Here is a 16,161-nt window from a genome sequence, read left to right as displayed (position 1 = left end):
CAAAATTCCATGACTTTTGCAGGCCTAGAAAATAACATGACTTTTCCAGGATTTCTATGACCGTGGGAACCCTAAAAGAGCTGACTTAGCTGGAACTACAGCAAGTAAACTGATTTGTGCTTTAAACAATCTCACACACACAGTTTCAGTTAGTCATGCTCACCTTTTTGACAATCTTAAAACTTTTTTGGCAGCTTTTACTAACACAGACATTCACATCAACAGTCTGGCGTAATAATTGTTATTGCGTCAGGTGTTTTGTGGAGTGGGTAAGAACTGTTTTTAGTGGCAGGATAACTATGGCCATTGACATGCACTAGCCTAGCACCAGTGACCTCTGCAAATACAAGGACTGAATGGAATATTTAAAAAAGTGTCTCCACAACTCTCCAACACTCTGGCCAACCAGGAAATGAGGTCCTATGTCCAAAATTGCAGACTGTCCCTTTAAGAGTGAAAAGTAAAAGTTTTTTGCAGAGACTGCTTTAGAACAAATAAAGCACCAAATGTAATGATTTTGATAAAGAATTTAGCTGATTTTAAGGATTTCTTAATTTTTATTGGCTTAGTTTTTGTGTTTTTTTTGCATTTGGTTAGCTCAGAGTTGGGACATTAACTCAAATTAAATGGTCTCAAATCATAAAGAAAAGTACTTTTTACTTTTTACTTTTCAGTCCAGATCTAAAATGTAGTGGAGCAGAAAGTACAGATACATGCTCTCAAATGTAGTAAAGTAGAAGTAAAAAGTATCCACTGTAAAGTGTACATAAGTAAAGTACAAATACCTAAAACTGTAAGTATTGCTCTTTTACTTTTTTACTTGGTTACATTTCACCACTGCTCTTCAATAAAACTGAGGTCTTGCCACAGCCCATCACCCAGTACCACAGTTTGAGAACCACTGTACACAAATCAATGTAAAAATAGCACAAGCAGAACCAGAGAAAGCCCAAAACAAAGACCATATTGCCACAGTGAGCGGCTGGGCTGTAAAAGGGGACCCACACAATGCCATCTATCTTGTCTACTCTGTCTGTGGCTCACAGCTCAGATGGATTAGCCCCTCTGCTTGGTTTGGGCGAAGGGGGGGTTGTAGTTTTGCAGGATCCAACTCGCGAATTAGTTGTAGTGGACCAGAGAAATAGCATCTTGTGTCGAGATAAAAATGTGTGAGGATAAATCTGTGCAAAACAAAAACAATAACTGATACACGGATACATACAGGGGTATGTTGTAAGGGCATCTAGCTTATATGAAACAATCAGGGCAAAATCATAATACAATGTACACTAACCCAATAAGACAATCCAGTCAAACTCTTTTCCCATTGAATAAATTTGGAGCTGTGTCTCAAGTTCCAATGGGCAGGATGGATTGACAGGTGGATTAACCAATCAGAGAAATGCATAGCCCCAGTGTCAAAACAAATGCTGGCTTATGCAAGTGAGGAGAAATGTTAGAAACAAGACACAAAATATTGAAAGTAGATATTAATTAGAAGTATGGATACAAATAAATATCCCAGACGAATATAACAGACTTTAACTGTTTCTAAATCATTTTAAAGCCTTGATCAGCACTATGAACACATGGAAATTTCAAACAAACAAACAAACAAAAAAACAAGACACATTTAAATTGAAATCACTTAACTTAAGACCTATCTGGGCCTATCAGAGGTGAGAGAACTTTCAAAGTTTTGTCTAAAATAAAGATGCATTAAGGTTTTGAATGTCATAGCATTACAAATTGTTACCATTACAAATCTCTTCTCTTCAACTGTGATGGATGAAGTGCTCAATTTTGTTACTTAAGTAAAAGTACAGATACAGGGGCAAATGATTACTCAAGTAAATGTAAAAAAAAATCTACTTAAGTAAAACTATTTGCAGATACTGTTTTAGAACAAATAAAGCATCAAATGTAATGATTTTGATAAGGAATTTAGCAGATTTTAAGGGATTTCTTCCTTTTTTAAGCTGTTTTTTGTTTGCTCAAAGTTGAGAAATTAAGTCAAACATAATAGTCTCAAATCATAAATATTTCCTATTTATTTTTCAGTCCAGATCTAGAATGTAGTGGAGCACAAAGTACAGATACATGCTCTCAAATGTAGTGAAGTAGAAATAAAAAGTATCCACTGTAAAATGTACATAAGTAAAGTACAGATACCTAAAAATTTTACTTAAGATACTGCTACTGTTTTGTGTGTAGATTTATTTTCTATTTTCTACAAAATGCATTTTCTACATATGGTATCAAAATGAAAATACAGTCTTTTCCATAGTAACAAAAAAAACAAACAAACAAAAAAACAAGACACACTTAAATTGAAATCAGTGAACTTAAGATTTATCTGGGCCTATCAGAGGGGAGAGAAGTTTTGTCTAAAAGAAAGATGTATTCAGGTTTTGAATGTCACAGCAGTTTAACACAAAAAGGGTAAATAACTTTTCCAGTGGAGGGATTGCCACCTGCTTCTCTCCATGGAGATGCTACTGCTTTGCCTGGAATATCCCCATTGCATTAAACATGTCCCTATTATGGAGACAAGCAGGCGATGCCTCCAGGCCAAGCACAGGTCAGATCTGTGGGAGGATGGGTGTAGAAATGCATGTTTTTTAAGATAATTTTTAGAAACAAAAACATTCTTAAATGAATAAAATGCAATATAAGCGATAACTAACTTCTCCGTGGAAACAAGCAGGTGGCTGACCCCCCACCATAAGTATTTTAAGTTTAATCAAGCTGCACTCAGGACCCTCAGTCTTTTGAAAATATTTTTACAGTGTATCTTGAGTCAATAGATTTCTGAGAACAAAAAAATATGCAAAGCTCTCTCTCTCTCTCTGATCAATTTCTCTGATCAAGGACAATTTCCAAGGCTTCCCAGTTGTATTATGCATGTGAATACAATGAATAATGCAGATGGTGAATGTTTGCCTGTCTATATAATTACATATTCTATCAAATATACTATTCTGCTCTTAGAAAGTTAAAACAATAAAAAACATAGCGGTGGCTTTGTAATTGTTAATGTTTCCACGCACAACACAACTATTCAAAAACATAAGAATGAAAAATAATGTGATTCCTTCAGAGAGCTGGCTGCATTGTTTTGATCCACAGACAGGCAGCACAAAGAAAGACAAATGAGCAATATTAAGGTGCTTTGTACAGGAAGTTTTTTTTAATAGTTCTCATAACAGTGAACATTTACGGATCGCTCTTGTTTGTGCAACATATTTTTGACATTTTGAAAACCAGAGGAAGTCTAATGTTTAGTTTGTTCTTTTCGTACTGAGTTTTGCTTTGGATTTGTTTCGATTAGTCGTGCATAAGACCTGGTTCAGTCCTATTTTAGTCTATAGCTAAATTATTATAATTGTGGAAGGCTTATGTTGATAATAAGCATCTTGAAATGACTCTAACGGGCTGATGTTTGAATACAAGGTTCATTTCTTGTCACTGAGGAAGACAATAACATGAAATCAATTGTGGTAGTGCTGACCATTCAAGTGTGACTACAGGCTTGTTTCTATTGTTTCATTTCACTTGAATCAGTATAAAAGTGTCTCCAAGGTCTAACGGGAACCAGACTGGCCCATTTGAGGTGTATCAGCTCCCACAGGGGTCTGACTTGCATTTGTTTGGATCACTTTACCTCTGACGGAAGAGCTAATAAGAAGAGCGAGATAATTGGACAAGGGTTGATCTAGACCCTGGTGAAAACAAGACAGCAAAATAATTTCTCACCAAAGACTGACTTGATTTTGTGGTAAACCAGTGTATTTCCTGTGATAGAGCCTTATAAGTTATATTTAGAATAGCTTTTAATGTTTAACTTTTGTCAGTATGATTCACTGTTTTTATCTTTACTGTGTTATTTGCTAATTGCTCTTTGTTTGTTTTAATATGTGTTCTGTAAAGCATCTTTGAGGGTCCTAAAAAGCACTGTATGAATAAAAAGTATTATTGTTATAATTATAAGATGAGCTGATATGCTTTATGCTCAAAACAAAGATAATGCCTGATACAAAACTGTTTCCTGTTTATGGCTACACTCATGTGACTCCTCACCTTGATGCTCTTATCCAGGCTCTCCAGGCTGTAGATGTCCAGGCCCTCCTTACAGGCCTGCAGACAGGAGATCACCTTCTGAGTCTCAATCCTGCCGGGGCGGATGGTGAGACCGGACAGGCTGCCTCTGAAGTACTGAGTGAAGCGGGGCCTCGTCACCTCCCCACCTGCACACAAAACCGCCACAGGGTCAGCAAAACAAAAAGGTTCATTACAAGTGCCCTCTCGTGGAGTCCTTGAGCAAGACAATTCTTTATTGAGGCTGTTGGTACAAATTAGTGGTCACATTTTCTGTCAGACCCCAAACAGCTGCGGCAACAGTACAGAGTGTGATTGAGAAGTAAATGAACAATGCAGACCTGTAGGAGTATCTTGCTATATAAATTAAAATTATTGTAAAGCAGAAGTAGGTGATGATTATTTTAAGAAAAAATAAAAAATAAAAATTACTGTTTTACTACCAAAATTACCAGAATTTATATACCATTTTATTTTTATATGCCTTATGTGTTGGTTTGAATTAAACATCCATGAATGAGGAAAAAAAACAAACAAAGCCTATCCATTATACAACTTGACTGTTCTTGAGCAGTATCTATACTGAGGACTACTTCATTTCAACATTATTTACAATAATGTATTAAATATATTCAATAAAATATATTCCCAGTGTAACGTCCTTCACTCCATCTTCTGCTGTTCTTCAATGAATCCATTTTCTGAACCAATCCTTTATGTTTCAAAGTATTTTTTCGAATAGCAGCTTCTAATTGTGTAACATTACATTTACGGTTTTCAATAGTGCAAGTTTTAAAGCTTTTTCTAGCATTACCTTGACAACAAAACTCTATGAATAATTAGAATGTTTGGAATACAAGGTAACTGAGGAATAACTTTGGACCACTGCAGACCAACTAATTTTGCTTTTTATGTTTAAAGACAGTAAAAATTAGATACAGCGCCTTTATACGTGCACTGTGTAACTTTTCTGGAGAGGGTCCGCAACCTGTTTGTCTCCATGGAGATATTAATGCTTTTGTATGAATTGTCCACAGTATAATATTAGACGACTACAAGTGTTACTTTATACATAGAAATATCTTATAAAACATTTTTATAACCAGATGCATACATACAAATTTTTTTACTGTGAGTGGGTTCGCTTGTCCACAAATCAAACCAGTAATTTAGTTTACAAGTCTCCATGGAGATCCGTAAGTTTATGGCTGTACTGTGGAACATTCTAGGCACATCTCCATGGAGACATGTTACACAATGCATTTATTTGCTTTACGCAACCTCTGCATTCTCCTGTACTATTTCTGAGGTCTCTGGGGGCTGTAATTGGTCTGATAAGATTCATGTTATTGTGTGTTTGCCGTGACTAAGCACTTCTGTGTCAGGCTAAACAAAGGTAAAAGAAAGAGCCCATTTGTGCAGTGTCCTCTGAACTGCCGAAAGGCCATAGTCTCCAGTCTCTCATTAGCTGAAAGGTTACTGCTCTGGGAATCGAACCCTCACCTTTGCGATGCTTACTCTGCCCAATGGTTATCCCTATACGCTGCATTTTGTTCCTAATTTTTGGCTGTGCCCCAACACCAGGTACAAATGATTTTAACACCTTATAATGACTACTCGTAATGAACTAATGGATTATTTATAGGGTGAATCAGGCATAGTAACTATTAGGGCAGGGTATCATTAAGAAGTTGCCAATATGATAGATACATACCGCTATACATAGGTCACGACATGATACATATCTCGATACAGTGCACTTTCGTTTTGATACAATATATTTCAAATCGATTCAATGTGATTCAATTAAAAAAAAGGATAAATTGTGGTTACTAAAATACTAAAATACAGATTTGTTGTTGTTTTTAGTGGCAGGCTAACTATGGCCATTGACATGCACTAGCCTAGCACCAGCGACCTTTGCAAATACAAAGACTGGATGGAATATTTTAAAAAGTGTCTCCACGTGTCTCCAACACTGGCTCACTAGGAAATGAGGACCTATGTCCAAAATTACGGACTGTCCCTTTAATAAGGCAACAAAAATAATCATAAGTAATTTCGACATAAAGTTCCTATATTACACAAAATTGATTATTGTGTGTTTTAAACCATGGTATAATGTTGTTACCTCATCAAAAACATACCTGGAGTTGTGTTTTTGTGTGTGTGTGTGTGTGTTCATTCACACATGTTTGAGCAATCCTTTATTATTAATCTGTCTACATCTCTACATTTTTTGCCTTTTGTTCACTAGAGATTGGCCATTCCAGAGCTGAAATTAATCAAACGACTCTAGTGAACGTGTATGGAGTTTAAAAACACAGTGGAGCACTTCCTGTATTACCACATGACATCACTGTTTGAAAGAAGAATGAGCCTAAACACAACTCCATGTTTTTGATACTTAAACATTATAACACAGATCAGAACATAGGACCATTTTAAAAAGTTAAAGTGTGTGTCGTTTTCCATATTTCAAAAGTGGAATCATCTTTAACAGAGTTCTCTTATTTGATTGGACCACAAACTTTGCTTCGGTTCCCAGTTCACAAAGTTGTAACAGCCATATTAGCCCTGTTCATTTAGAAGGTGACTGTAGCAGAAAATTAAAGGCAGCCTAAAATATATAAAGTGCTGAATAAGAGCTTCCAGTGAGAACATTTTGATTTACTGCACTAAACAGTTTTTTGGCCAGAAATCCCCTGGGAGCTGAGGGCAGGAGGGGCAGGCTGGGTACAGACACAGCCTAAAGGGACGTAGAAAAATACACAAAATACACAATACGCCACACTAGGGACAAAAAAGGTATTAGTCGTTTTAAGGTCCCTGCTTAGTGTATAAATAATAGTGAGTAGAAAAGTTGTGTTAGTAGTTAGGTTTTGTTTTGTTTATAATAACATAGGAAATTGAAAGTGCATTGTGTAACTTTTCTGGTTTTTTGAAGTATTTTTGAGCTATAAAACCACTTGTAATTGGAAAAATGTAAAGCTGAGTCAAGTTTAATGTCATACCGTGGAACATTCCAGCAGAGAATTCTACTCTAGCTTCATAGCGTAGCATAAGTTAGATTTACTGCCAATCAACTCATCACTTAATTATAATCATTAACACCCACTCGTGTATTTTCTCCGGAGTTGTAGAGCGTAGTGTTAAATCAATAAGAGGAGCGCAGTGATGAAGCCAGTGTAATTTGTGTGCATCAGGTCACACACGGGCTGAAAGAGAGAAAGTGTATTTACGCACACTGTCTAAGGGAAGAATGCTGAACCATGACAGCAATTTCATTTTGTTTAATTTAGACCTATTTTGTAGACCTATTATCAGCTTTTAATGATGTTGTAGTTGTTCTCGATTCTCATTTATCCTCTTGAAGCTGTAGTTAGAGTGATTTGTGCATGTTTGAGTAGTCTTTAGTGGCATATTTTCAAAACGTATTTTTCAGTCACTGGTACACACCCACTGCTCTGTACTTACTTGTTCTCCAGTTTTATTTTCTTTATTGTTGATACACATAGGATTTGGCAGAGTTGCATAGTAATTTTGGTACAAATGCAAAAAAAAAAAAAAAAAGGTCTACTAGCGTGATGTACTGCTATTCATCAGAACTGCTGACAGCTGCACGGTTCTTTGTTTACATTTTATTATAGGTAGTTTTATGTATTTTTGCATGTTAGTGTGTGTGTGAGTGTGTGTGCATGTTTGTGCATGTGTGTGTGTGTCTGGGCTGTTTGGTTGTGTGGGGTCAGGCAGCTGTGACGCTAGGTTAGGTAGGTAGGTAGAAGGAAATGTGGCCTTGTTTTTAATCACTGTAAAGCACATTGTGTTACATTTCTGTATGAAAAGCACTTTATAAATAAAGTTTGATTGATTGTTGTGATGACGTTTATAGAGACGTCAGCTCCCAATGCGCACCAGTTTTATAACACCGAAGTCAGTGGCCTTGTTTCTTTTATGAAGTCGGTTTAGATCAATATTGCAAAAATGTGCAAATTATAACATAATGCTCAAAGGATGTCATAGATTAATATTTAGATTAGAACTTTTATATTAGAAATTACAATACAATATGTCTTCTTTAGGTGCATTCTGATACTGGCTATTATAGTTTATTGACGCTTTAAATGCAGTGGTGGAAGGTATCGAAGTACAAAAGTAAAAGTATACATTTTAGGTTACCTGCACTTTACTTATGTACATATTACAGTAGATACTTTTGAATTTTACTTCACTACATTTGAGAGCATGTATCCGCACAGTCTATTTCACTAAATTTTAGATCTACACTGAAAAGTAAAAAGTACTTTTTATATGGTTTTATATAGTTGCGACCTACTGAAATGGCTGAGAATCAATTGAATCACTTAAAATCTGCAAAATTCTTTATCAGAATCACTCCATTTCATTCTTTAATTGGTTAAAAAATCTTTGCAAAATACTTTTACATTTTACTCATTAAGTACATTTTTAAGCAGGTACTTATACGTTTACTTGAGTAGATTTTTTTCAGGTGATACTTTTACTTGTGCCCCTGTATCTGTACTTTTTCTTAAATGACAAAATTGAGTACTTCATCCACCACTGGTTAGATGTAAGACAATTTCCCTTAATTATATCTTGATTTTAACAACAATATTAATATGCACTATTTGGAGTGGGGATCAAACCACAGACCTTTGGGTAAGTGGGCTAAAGCTCTACCAATCCAGCCACTTTTACTTGACTGTGTTGTGAAATAAAGCCTTCTCTAGCTTGTTGTTTGTCTAATGCTAATATGCAGCTTTAATATAAAACCCAATAAATCACAAATACAAATGGGAGATTGGAGCAGCAATGTTTTCAATCCAAAACACGTTTAACCTGCACAATGGAACTTTATGCCAGGTAAAAAAAAGTAACTCAGATCTATTTTAATAATGGAGTGATACCTCAGGGGGTTACCAAAATGTATTACCAACAATAGAAGATCACTTTGCTCATAATGTTGGCCATAATTTAAACATTAAAATACAAAAATGAGCTTACCCTGCACTATTTTGGCTGTGTAAGCTTTTACATAATAGACTAATTGTTGAAAGCAAGTGAAAGAGGGAGTAGTGTTATCAATTTAAATGTGTACTGTGTAACTTTTTTTTTAGGGGCCCATCACCTTCTTGTTTCTATGGATATGTCATTGCTGTGCTCGGAATTTTACACAATATGACATTAAACAGATTTACCTTACATGTATTCAGTTACAAGTGGTTTTATTGCTTAAAAATCCAACAAAAACAAACATTCTGACTGTGAGCGGGGTCGCCTCTCCACAGATCTGACTTGTAACTTGGCCTGGTTTGGTCTCCAGAATGATAGAAAGGTTTAATGCTATACTGTGAAACATTCTAGACAAAGCAATAACATCTACATAGAAAAAAGCTGATGACAGACCCTCCACCAGAAAAGTTACATAATGTACCTTTAAGCTAAAATTTAAGACGAGACACTGCAGGTGAATAGGAAAAATTCTTAAATTTAGAGATTAATCAAGAATCAATTTGAAACATTTGTGGTTTACTTACATAAATGTAAGAAAACATGTATTACAACTTCTATTAGATACTAAGAAATATACAGAGGGCATTCTGAATATCTTATTTAGTATTTAAGAAAACTTGAGAAATAGCCTAAAAATTCAAACTTTGCCTCATTTTTAATTTAAAACGTGAATAAATCAGGCTTGGTATTAGATATAAAAATACTTCTGTATGTTTCATCAAAATCTTGTTAAAGACTGTAAGGATCGGTGGATGTAGGTTATAAGAGGTTATAACAGGGGTCTGACTTCGGCCCTCCATGCAACTTTGACCGTCCCCCCAGCCCCTCTGCCCCCCACCACTTGAACTGGCCCTGTGAGGCAATCCTCAAAAGTTGTCATGGCCTGTTTTTTAAATGACATTTAGGCAAATAATGACATGTCTGCATTTTATATTTTGTAGATTTTTTCAATAAAGAAATGATATTTATATGAAGTATTTATATTTAAATAATTATATGATGTATTTGCATTTGCTGACAAATTTTTGTCACCTAATAAGCTCAAGATCAAACAGTGACAGTCAACACATGCGCAGAGTTCTGTAGTGCAGTTAAGGACGACAAAATGCCAGTGTTAAAGTACGAAAAGTTGACAGAGACTGCCAAGTTTTCAAAGAACAGTGGACAACCAATTATTTTGTTATTTACTGTAAGTGCAGTTTGTCTGATAAAAAAAGTAAAGAAAGTGTGGCAATTTTCAAAGAATATAATCTGCGTCGTCAGGGTCGTTCAATTCTGTTATACGGCCGACCCGACCCCGGCCCCCATCACAGTCAGGAGCCATAATATCATAATATGGCCCCCGGAGAAAAAAGTTTGGTGACTCCTGAGTTATAAAGATGTTATTACTTTATCTGGAGCGTTTCACGGTATGGTATTAAACCTTTCTATCTTCATGGAAACCAAACCAGACCAAGTTACAGGTCAGATCTGTGGAGAGGTGACGCCTCTCAGAGTCAGAATGTCTGTTTTTCGAGGTATATCTAAGCTATAAAACCATCTGTAACTGATAAATGTAAAGTAAAGCTGTTTAATGTCATACTGTGGAACATTCCAAGCAGGGCAATGACATCTCCATGGAGACAAGGAGGTAGCAGGAATACCCTAGAGCAGAAAAGTTACATTGTGCACCTTTAATATATTACACCTGATAAAACAAAACACTATAAGGTCCATTTTTTAAGTCCATATCTTGAGTCCGCTTTTGCTTTGCCTCATAGAGAGAAATAAAACAATTGAGTTCCTGGCAGTGGCTTCTTATAAAATATAGCCAGGGCCACAGTGCAGCGGATTGTGGATAAGATCTGAAAAATGATGGGAGAAAATTGAATTGTGTGGAGCTGGGGTCAGGGCTGATGCAGTGGCCAGTCAAAAATCAGGGAGCATGAAATTACAACATGGTTTTTAATTAAATAAGACTGAACTGCTACACTTGCCTTTATGTGCAAATGGCCACTATCGCTTATGCCAGCTGTGGGAGTGCCTTTTAGAAAGTGGTTAGTGTAGTTTGATTATCACAATCAAAGGTGCAATAGGTAACTTTTCTGGTGGATATTTCTACGGATATGTTATCGTTTGCTTTGCCTGGAATGTTCCACAGTATGACATTAAAGCTCTACCTTATATTTATTACATTTTATAGTTTTATAGCTCAAAAATACCTGGAAAAAAACAAGCATTCTGACTGTGAGCGGGGTCGTCTCTGCACACTTTTGACCTGTAACTTGGTCTGGTTTGGTCTCCATGGTGATGGAAAGGTTTAATACCGTACATGCTGTGAAACATTCCAGACAAAGTCATAACATCTTCACGAAGAAAAGCATTTGACAAACCCTCCACCAGCGAGGTCACACAATGCACTATTTCATTTAAAGGGCCCGTATTATGATATTTTCTGATTTCTGTTATAATGTTGTTTCCTCATTACAAACATACAGTTGTGTTTTGTTTCATTCACATATTTTAAACACACAGATCTTGCATATTTAGACTGAGTTCTTCTCTCAAACAAAAAACAAAACAAAACACTGTCCCATCTTGTGATATCATGTGGTAATACAGAAAGTGCTCCACTGCGTTTTTAAACTAAACTCCATTCATCTTCGCTAGACTCATTTAAATAGTTTCAGACGAGAAATTGCCAATCTCTACAAAACTAAAGGTAAAGGGTAGCTGTTAGTCCTTAAAACTACCGCTTCATGACATCACAAGGTAGAGCAGAACATTTTGAACTTTGAAGATATAGAAAAATAAAAAAATAAAGGATTACTGAAACATGTATGAATGGAAGAAAACACAACTCCAGGTCTGTTTTTGAGGAGGCAGCAACATATAGCTTTATGGCCCTGTGCCTGATTATTTTTTCATGGATTTGAGCAAATCTTCTCTTACCCCAGAACAGAAATATTGTACAAGCTGCTCTTGAGTTTAAAAATATGTCCACTGTGTATGTATGCATCTGGTTATAAAGCGTTTTATTGTCTGATAATGAGTAAGTGTGTGTTAGCATGCTGGTTGTTGTTGTTAGTTTTATCATCACAGCAAAACTCTGCTCTAGTCTCTGAAAGTTGTAAAAAGTGCTTACAAACTCATCATGGTGAGTAATTAGGATTAGGTTAGTGAAGAATGGACCACCGCAAACTGTTTAAAATGAACTATTTCTGTTTTCCACATTTTCAGTCATGCTCATTATTTATTTATTAGATGTTTGGTTTCATAGGAATCATTAGACTGAGCAGTAAGTGGGGTAAAATGAAGGTGAAGAGTGGGGAAAGACATTCAAACTGTGGTCCCTGTAAGCTACATTTCCTCTAATACTACTAAGTTAGACCTTGTTTGGCCCAAATTTCGATCTGGAATAGTCCTGTTATGAACCTGGTTTAGATCAAGTCTTGTTTATATTTTGGTCCACAGTCATTCCTTATCATTGATTTACACTTATTTTAGTGTTATCCAACTATTGGTTTCAAAATTATGACAAATTAGGACTGTTGCCACGGCGATTAACAAGTTTAAAGAAAATTTCTGATCTTTTGAATGGAGAAAATACTTACTCTAAAATGTTGCATGGAACAGCTAGTTGAAATCTAAATATAGTAGTAAAACATGCAGAATATAAGAAAGCCTCAAGTTATCCATGGGTTTGAGAATTATGAAAAATGAGCACTGTTGCCATAGTGATTAACAATTTAAATAACATATTCTATCTTTTGAATGCCACCTATATTAGAATGTTGAAGCCTATAGGGTGCATTGATAAAGATCCTCACGCTCAGATCCCAGAATGTTAATTTAATCTCTTAGCCTGATTTGAAGTCACTGTTATTGTACATATAGCCGTCTCTGTATATGTGCTTTAAAAGTGCTCTTTCTAATTGTGTTCATTCAGAGCTAAAAGCACATCTCTCAGCTGCTGCCTCTTAAGAACAGACTTATTTCTCAAGTGGCTTCACCAACGCACACTTTCATCTTTTCCATGGCTCTGACTGGTCAAGTGCTGAGGCCCAATTTCATTTTTCTCCAAATTAAGTGTTCGTATTCAGGACAAGTGCTCTGCTCGGTCCCTTTTCATCTGCTCTCAACCTCGTCTTCATCACAGAAATCAAACCCATCTCACTGATTTTTGTAAATGAGTCTATCATTTACTACATTCATAAAAAAGATGAAAAACAAAAAGTGAATTGCTGACATGATCTGTGCAAATTTAGAGCATCAAAAGGCAGTTTACCTTGGCTTTAACCAAATCTAAAAAGATAAATCAGTAACATGTAAGCTACCTGTATGTCTGTCTCCATTGAGTTAAAACTAAACTTTGGAAAATTCTCTGTGCAGCTAGAAAGGTTTTATGCCAGTTCTTGGTATGCTTAAGTAAGAACAAAGTAAGAACATCTTCATGGAGACAAGGCGGTGACCTGCCCTTCCCCAGCCTAGTTATGTGTAAACTCTGTGAAGAGGTGAACTGTGTAAGCATGCATATTTTTCAAGGTGAACTAAAGAAAATGAAGAAATTGCTTTTATTTTACTTCACTTTTTTGGCTGAAATCGAACACAGTGGGGCTTTAGTCAAATCTGTCACAAATTTGAATTGTTTTAAAATTCTGATTACTTTTTGAATTAATATGAATTAATCTGCCTTTGCTTTTGCAAATTATGTTTTATGCGACTATTTAAAATCTCAACCCGATGAACTGTTTCAAAAGAATTATTCAGCTGTAAAATGGTGCATTTACATTGTTTAATGTTGATTAGGGTAAACTATATAAATACACCTTATTTTACTGAATTTTTACATATATTGAAATTGCATACATTGTAGGCCCTCTAAACAGCAGAAAATTGGGAGATATATTTACCAATTAGTGCTATATCTATATCATTTGACCCCCTTTTATCAGGTCTGAACCCGGAAGTATGGATCAGAATTTATTGGTGCACTAACTTTTGGTTGGGGGGTCCGTCACCTGCTTGTTTCTATGGATATGTCACGGCTCTGCTTACCTTACATTTATTCCATTAATGGTGTATTTTAGCTCACAGGTATCTAGAAAAACAGACATTCTGACTGTGAGCAGGATTCAGTCTCCACAGATCTGACCAATAACTTGTTCTAGTTTGGGCTCCACACTGTTAAAAAACAAACTTGCTTTTTGTTAAAAGAATGAATGTATTTAAGTCCAGTATTTTTTTTTTACCTGTCAAATGCTGAATAAACTCTTAAATGCATTTTAAGGAACTGAAATGACTGCCTCATCCAGTGAGTATAAGATACATTTTTGGGAGAACTAGAGATCTTATGTCTTGATTCAAAGCCTTGAACTCAAGCGTTCACACATGCGTCGTTAGTACTATGCACGGGGTTTCCTGCTGCTGCCACGGGCTGCTGCTTAACCATGTGCTAAACTTTGGTCACACTAGCTTCAAGATAGCTCCTACATCGTGGAAGGTAAGTGTTCTTTTCTTTGCATTGTTTTGTCGGCTTTCTGCTTATCATATCATTGGCTTTCTTCGAGAAATGCTTATTTGTTATAAACTCATGGACCCGTGCTCCTTTTTGTAATTTAATGCAAAATATGTAAGCTTATATTCCTGATGGCGCTTCTGATCACGCCACTGCTCGCACATCCACGGCTTTGCCCGAGTACTGCTCCGCGGTCATTGCTGTGTGTTCTTGCGGCTGCGTGCGGCCCCTTGGCGGGCACGGTACCTCCGCTCCGCGCCCGGTCCTCGCTTTCGCGGGCACGGTACCTCCGCTCCCCGTCCGGTCCTCCGTTATGCGGGCATGGTACCTCTGGTCCTGGTCCACCAGGTTTAGACCAGGTTTAGACCCTATGACGAGGCACATGCTTAAGACCAGGAGTTTGGTTCGGGAAATGGTTGTTATTTTCTCCATTATTTATTTAAACACAAAATCGAAAAGTGAAAAAAGCAAATCGTTATCCGTTTTTTAATTTTGGTTTTATTTTGAAGAACGAATGATACACGGATTCATCAAAAATTATTTCTCCTTCACCGGTTATTTTACCCCATTAAACAACTGATCACTCCTGTCAAATTCACATATATAATCTTTTTAATCTGCAATAACCTTTAAGCACTGACACCTAAATGCACCATCATTATTGAAAAATATAGATTAGGATATGTGTAATATCAATAGTAATAGGGTTGTGTATCAGGAATAAAGCTTAAATAAATGACATAAAAGAGCACAGGTCCATATAACTTTATGAATAAAATAACCTTCTTGGGTCAACTAGTATTAATGACTTCATCAAACATCGAATAAAATGCTTACTGGACTTGAAATATATATTTGTATGAACTACTAATCACATATTTTGTAAACAAAGACAAATGAGTTGACCCCAAGAAATGATTAACTTATCAACTTTTGTTGGTACCATGAATTTATTATCTCTTGTTGGCACCGTCAACTCAAAAAAGCTTCGCAGCAACTGCACACACTATTTTAAGTTGAGTCAGCTTCTTTTTTTTTTTAAACAGTGTAAATATTCGGGCTGATTTTACATCTGGGCTAAAATAGTTTGTTGCGATAGAAGCACTCACTCAGATGAGCATCACTCACAACATGAAAAACATTTGTTAATTAATGTTTGTCTCTTTAGGTGACACTGTGCCACAGAAGAACAGAACCAGACTCCAAAGGGTTCTCTCCTGGCTGAAGCATTTCAGTTGCTGCTCTGTGGACGTTATGGACAAAGGATCAGTATTGATTTTTTTTTTTACCATTTCACAACCTCCCCCTTATATAACATACGATATATTACATATTATATATAACATTTATCAATCAATCAAACTTTATTTATAAAGCACTTTTCATACAAAAATGGAACACGAAGTGCTTTACAGAGATTAAAAACAATCCTGAACAACACAACAAGCACCATCTAAGGAGCCGTCTACACCAGGAGCAGAGAGATGTCCTCTGCCACCAGGAACCAGGGGAGAAATGAAGCCCAAGGCACC

The 16,161-nt window shown here is 36.1% G+C and overlaps 1 protein-coding gene across 1 annotated transcript in view; it reads right to left on the bottom strand.

Moving 5' to 3' along the window:
- Window positions 1-16,161, bottom strand: part of LOC110154577 (calsyntenin-2-like) — a gene marked incomplete at its 5' end in the record, with an annotated part of 351,405 nt that overhangs the window by 37,179 nt on the left and 298,065 nt on the right. The window contains 1 exon segment of the mRNA XM_055147860.1: window positions 4,081-4,247. Within this exon segment, the coding sequence (XP_055003835.1) occupies window positions 4,081-4,247 (167 nt within the window).

The sequence above is a fragment of the Boleophthalmus pectinirostris genome, unplaced genomic scaffold (assembly GCF_026225935.1).
Source record: "Boleophthalmus pectinirostris isolate CB_2022bp ecotype Guang Dong unplaced genomic scaffold, ASM2622593v1 HiC_scaffold_9, whole genome shotgun sequence".
NCBI classification, from domain to species: domain Eukaryota; kingdom Metazoa; phylum Chordata; class Actinopteri; order Gobiiformes; family Gobiidae; genus Boleophthalmus; species Boleophthalmus pectinirostris.
The sequence above is the reverse complement of the archived record's forward strand: the minus strand, read 5'-3'. Positions and strand labels throughout refer to the sequence as shown.